Source organism: Malurus melanocephalus, unplaced genomic scaffold, assembly GCF_030028575.1.
Source record: "Malurus melanocephalus ecotype Western Australia unplaced genomic scaffold, MMel_1.1 scaffold_515, whole genome shotgun sequence".
In the NCBI taxonomy this organism is placed as follows: domain Eukaryota; kingdom Metazoa; phylum Chordata; class Aves; order Passeriformes; family Maluridae; genus Malurus; species Malurus melanocephalus.
Genome location: NW_026623747.1, coordinates 323,597 through 329,608, shown reverse-complemented (window position 1 = coordinate 329,608; position 6,012 = coordinate 323,597). Strand labels below are relative to the sequence as shown.

Here is a 6,012-nt window from a genome sequence, read left to right as displayed (position 1 = left end):
TTTCCCAGTCTGTACTGGACATGGCTGTCCACCACCAGCTTAGTCAGCCGCAGCACTTCTCGGCACAGATGGAAAGCATTTCCAAAACGGGATTTTTTTCTTTCCTGGGTAAGACAAAATATCCAGAATTTATGTAATRACATCATAGAAGAGTGAAACAACTCCAATTTGGTCAGTTTGTACAACAGCTGAGGCCTGTCTTTCCACACTGGCTACACAAAGACTTTCAGGTAAACTCTGCTTTTGAGTACAACTGCACAAGGATTGATACCTTTGTGGTGAGGGTCTTCACAGGCTTCAGGTTGAAGTTATAATCCAAGTGAAGGTAATTGAGGTTCTTTCTGTGGATCAGCAGGTTCAGCATATTGTACCCCTGGCGACACACCTGCAGGCCAACTTCCACCCAGTCCAGCTTGGTCGATTGGAAGAACTTGGTAGCCTTGAAGGAGCGGAAAAGGTATCTGGAGAGAGCAGAGGCTGCAATCAGCTGATTCCCCCACAAAGATCAGCAGTTCTCCACTGAACAAACTCCACTCACCTCTTCTTCTGGGCCTTGGGAGGTCTGTGTTTGAGTGCATTCAGGACGTAGTACTTCAGGAGCTTCTGGTAGGAAACTCTCACTTTGACTGGCTGTCCTGCYGGGCAGTGCTCGCGGTACCTGTGGRTAAATCACACCTCAGTGCTTCAGCAAACTCACATTCCTTAGAGGAAAATCTCCAAAAACTCGGCTGACATCTCTAGAAACCGATCACCATGATGCCTTTATTTTATTTTCTTTATAACAAGGTAATAACGTCATGATCACTAGATCAGCCCTTCCCCCAGCAGAGAACTCACCAGTTCTTGACCAGGGGGATGTCAAGAGCTCTCCTGGTCCTGCCAGACCTCAGGTTGAAGGGTCGTGGGGCCCACAGCAGGGCAATGCCATTGGCTGTGTTATCAGTGTACAGTGGGGTATCCTTCAGGAAAGGTTCCACAAACTCTGGCAGCTCAAACTCTTCATCGTCGTCAGGCAGAGGCTCCTGGCTCTGAAATACAGAAGCACCACATAAGATGTTTCCTGGYTCCTTCAGCTCAGTTTTCTGAGTTAGGTAACTAAAAGAATAATTTTTTTTGCTCTCATGGAAGAAGTGTGGCTATACTGARCATGAGAGAAGCAAAAAGCTGGCAAAAACCATGGCTACTAGACCCGGAATTAGGTGTTACAGAGGGAACTTCAGGGAGATGTCAGCTCCCTGAATACACCAAGGGCAACCAGAAAGATAAATAATCTGTTAGAAGACTCTAATACTGTACATTAGACATTGGGCTTTATCCTGTACATTAGACATTGGGCTTTATCCTATAAAGCTTCATGCAGCTCCAGAAGTAGAAAAAAAAACAAATATGACAACCGTAGGTTTCTTTTTAAAGGCCTTGTGACTTCTCCTGAAATATCTATGTCTGTGTGCTGCTATCAGAAGCATGATACTAAAGCCCCCTACTCCACACAGTARGGTTTAGGCTCTCTTGGCCAGTGACTCACCTTGACAGAATGCCTGTGTGAAATGGGGTTGATCAGGGGATCAAAGTAAAAAGCTGGTAGGTCRGGATCTTCTGTTTTAATGAAAACGACGTTTGGAGTATGATACCTACAACACAAAATATGCATTAGAGTCTCAGCCAGCCTTCCCCTCTTCTCCCCCTGCTCTCCTGGCTCTGGAGGCTGCTGCACTCACCAGGTGAGGTGGACATGGTGTGGCAGGTTGTTGTACAGGTACGGGAAAGCGATTTTGTACTCKGTCCTGATGGGCTGCCTGATGATGATTTTGTTGATGTCATTAAATTCATTCCAGTCTTCATCCCTTCAATGAGACAAAAATTCGTTATACAGATATTCAGGGTGAGAGAGACAAACATTTGTGACTGAAAACAAGCTATCAGCCCTTTCCTACATAACCATTTATCTCCTAAACCCAACTTACTGAAGGTTGATGTCTCTAACAAGAGGCTCAAACTTGGGACCTCCAGGAATGGCCATGTTCAGTGCCTTGGAGGTGAAGAAGGCTTTCAGGTCAAACAGGTAGAAGTAGTTGTCATCCACCAGRTCAGTGAGCAGYTGGTTGGCCAGGCGGTACAGAGTGGACATCATGGGGAGAGTGAACTGCCAGCGCTGGTACGTGGAGCCGTTGACATATCTGGGAAGGACAGAGATGGACACTCCAGACACAGCCAGGGGACAAGCAAAACACCAGGAATAACCAAACACCTTCTGCTACCCATCATTTATCAGATAACACATGGGTGCCTCCAGGCTGAAAGAAAGGCTGTAGCACTGTTAAAGAGCACTGTGGACACCTCCTGCCCAGAAAATGCTGACTGCTCCAGTTCCTCTYCTCCTCAGTGACAAAACTGACACAGAACATCTATGCACCTTTAACAAATATCACATTCCATCTGGATGATACAGGCTGTCAGCTTTACAGAATGGTCAGAAACATAACTTTTAGCAGGTAAGTAACAGCCCTCCTGGAYAGAGGGGCCTCACTGGATGCWGGAYYAYAGAATCTGAGAATGGTTYGGGTTGGAAGGAACCTTAAARSTCATCTTGYTCCAACCCTTCCACCTTYCACTAGCCCARRCTGCTCCAAGCTCCCTCCAACCTGGCCTTGAACATTTTCAGCAATGGGGCAACCACAGCTTTTCTGAGCAGCCTGAAGGCAAGAGATGCAGCTTTCCACCACGAAGCTTCTCCCTCCCACCCTCGAGGGAAGGTTTTTCTCCCCTCACTAACATCACACATTGCACCATAAAGAAGTTACACATTGCTCTGTACAAACTGTTTGTTTTTCCCCCTCTCCCAGTGAAATGTGCCACCACAGCCACATACTTCCTGTTRTCCTTCAGAGGCTGGTGGTCATAGAACCAGTCCAGCACAGGGGCATCCTCCTCTGGATCCAGCTCCAGCTGAATAGCTTCCAGAGGCTCCACATCCAGGATGTTATCAGCATAATCCAGAGGGGGTTCCTCATCATCAAACGGGGGGAATCTCATCCTCTTGAAGTGACGCCTGTCCCTCTTCTCCCGCCTCATCATAATCCACATGGAGCTGCAGGAAACCAGGGAAGGTTAAACATGGATTTTATGGTGGATGCACAGGGGTTTGTGAAGGCAGAGGGCACCTACCCCCACTGGGCAATGTAGACAGGCTCGATGACCCAGGGGATCTCGTTGACAAAGGAGATGGCACCGGTGATGTGGTACAGGACGGGAACATCTCGGATCTGCTCCCAGGGCATGGGCATGTTCTCCAGCAGCTTCAGCACRGCATGAGGCATGTACTTCAGAGCACTGCAACCACAAACCAAGGGGAACCAGGGTTGGGATGGATCTCAAGAACAGCCATCCACCTGCCACAAACCCAATTACCTCCCAGTTTTCCCTCCTGCGAGCTGCTCACCTGACCTGTTCAAAAAGCAAATCCTTGAACTTCCCACTCTACCTTTGTACTATCAAAAGGTTTCCTACTGATTTGGCTGTCATGAACATTATAAACAAAAAATCGAAGTTTTCAAGTGGGTTTCTGGAGTTTTTATGGGTGACATTAAGTTAGTGCAACACACCATGATGTACATTAGACAAATCTCTGAACCCAAACAGCAAAGAGCTCAGGATGCTTTTCAATCTTGCAGAAAACATATGCTAGTTACTTGACACCATCCCACAATTTCTTCTAAAACAATGTGCTWTACAGAGTAATGTTTTTCCTCATAAATTCTAAGCAACAATTACTTTTGCTCATCCTTCTCTGCCCTCACCGAGCATCCTCACCGAGCTGCAATAGACAATAATTGTTCTTTGGAGAAGTCTCTCCCTCCAACACTTATCAAGGCAGCATCGGCAGATCCCCTCAGCTCCCCGTGTCACACACGGGGCGTTCCTTACCCCAGGTAAACGCGCTTGTCGTGCCGGAACTTTCTGTTGGTCATGTCGCCGTGGTCACGGATGATTTTGCGGACATGCTCGGGGGGCATGTCCTCCTTCTGCGCGTCCACGAACCCGAATTTCCTCTTCTCCGCATAGCGCTTGGCCTGCAGCTGCTGCCACTTGCGGGCTGAGGAGAAACACAGAGGCGGCGGTCAGGCCCTGTCTCCCGCGGAGGGTCTGGGGTGGACGAGGCCGTACCCACCTTTCTCCTGCAGCTTCTCCTCGGACATGTAGTCRGGCAGCGGCGCCATCGGGTTGGGCACCGGGGCGCAGCCGCCGCGGTACGGGAACACGGCCGCCATGGCGACGCACCTGCGGAGAGGGTGGAAAGGAGCTCATGGCGAGATACGCGACTGCGACGAGGCCGCCGTCGGTCGCTTCCCCGCAACCTCTGCTCGCCCCGAGCCCGCTCCGGACCCTCCGCTCACCGTTCGCCCTCAGCAGCGGCCGCGACCCCCGCGCTCCCTCACCACAATGGCGGCCCCGCGCCGCCGCTACCGCGCCTCGGGGACCCGGATGTAGGCGGGCCGCGCAGCACGGGCTGTCCAATCATCTTTCAGGTATCCTTACAGACAGCAGGTGCAGCCTATCAGAACGCGGAGGTGGGGCGTGGGCGGGACTGAGGGCGGAAGAGAGGAGGAAGTTGTGTCTGTCGCACACTTCCGGTGTGGTGYCCCGCTTTCTCCGGTCCCGCCCTTCGCTGCTTCCGATTGGTGGAGAGAGGCGGCGGCAACAGCGCGGCGCCGCCTCTGATTGGACAGCGCSTGGCGCAGTTCATTCCGCGCCGGCTGTAGGGGGCGCTCTGGGGTGGGGGCGCTGTGTGGGGCCGGACCCCCCCGGAGAGTGGTAGAGGCGGGCGGCCCTCAGGGCTCCGGGGGACATTTTGGACACATCCCGGGAATATCGCCACGGAGCCGTGTAGGGACAGCCCCCACGGGGCCTGTACATCCCCTCAGTGAGGCTGAACCCATCTCAGCCAGCCCCTCAGGCAGGGGGGATGCTGCGCCTCGGAGTGATGCCTCGCCCCCCAGCACTGCCCCCGTGGCCATACTATGGCTCCTAAATGGCCCAACAAGTAGCCACCCTCCTCGCTGCCCCCTTCCTGCGCCCCTCTTCAGAAGCAGAGGTGCCTCCCAGCCCTCAGCACTTGCCCAGCATCTGTGAAAACGTGAGGTCCAGCTCACTGTTGGTGGGTTCAATGTGTTTTTAGGGCCACCCCACAGCCAGGCAGTCTCTTGCCTTAGGGTTTTGCCAGGGTGGGGGCTCCCATGGGAAGAGGGGTTTTCTCTGAGGGATAGTGGCTCGTAAGATGGGGCTGGAAGGGGGTGTGGGTGGGTGGTAGACTCGAGCATTGCTCCTCAGAAATTAATTCCCTGATGGAGATGCTCCTTCCAGCCYTGTGATCCCCATACGCTGGGGACAGAGGGGTAAGTCCTTCCCAAAACCCTTCAAGCCAAGGCTGTGGCACTTTTCATCAGGATGGACAAGCACAGGGCATCCTCACGTCCGACCTCAGTGACCTGCAAAGCCGCCGCTTATCCCACTGTGGGAAAAGCACGGCGGATTAAGAGGCACCCAAAACAGGCTCCCCTGGCCCCCAACCCCACGTGCCCGGGGTACAGGACATCCACGTGACAGCAGGAATGCGGGAACACAATCCAGGCCTTGAGAATTATCCTGGGTGTGGGCAGAGGCTGGAGAGCAGAAGCAGTGTTTTTAGCAGATGCAGAGGCTGTGCTGARGGCAGGGATCAGCAGAGCAGCTCCTGGTAATCTGGGAATATGTGGGTTCAATCAAAGAGAAAGCCCTKGGTGATAGTTCTGCTCCAGCTGGGAGCTGTGAGGGGCACCGAGGCACCTCAACACCGCTTGAGGTGACAAACCCGAACCTGTCCCCAGCACCTGGAAGCTTCCCTGCTCTCCACAAATAGAAGCATAAGCRGCTTTAGCCACGCATTGTCTCCAGCCTCCCACTGCCCATGGCTCACTCGTCTCTCCCTGCCCAGCAGGAATGTGTCTCTCTCCTCAAAACACGTGCCACTTTCTC

The 6,012-nt window shown here is 52.6% G+C and overlaps 1 protein-coding gene across 1 annotated transcript in view; it reads right to left on the bottom strand.

Annotated features, from left to right (window-relative positions):
- PRPF8 (pre-mRNA processing factor 8) overlaps positions 1-4,476 on the bottom strand; it is a 17,944-nt gene extending 13,468 nt beyond the window's left edge. Inside the window, 12 exon segments of the mRNA XM_057381570.1 lie at positions 1-104; positions 272-461; positions 539-658; positions 838-1,028; positions 1,526-1,631; positions 1,719-1,844; positions 1,965-2,177; positions 2,870-3,088; positions 3,166-3,330; positions 3,925-4,093; positions 4,169-4,278; positions 4,395-4,476. Coding sequence (XP_057237553.1) covers positions 1-104; positions 272-461; positions 539-658; positions 838-1,028; positions 1,526-1,631; positions 1,719-1,844; positions 1,965-2,177; positions 2,870-3,088; positions 3,166-3,330; positions 3,925-4,093; positions 4,169-4,268 — 1,703 coding nt within the window. The 5' untranslated portion in view covers positions 4,269-4,278; positions 4,395-4,476.
- Between the last annotated feature and the right edge of the window lie 1,536 nt (positions 4,477-6,012).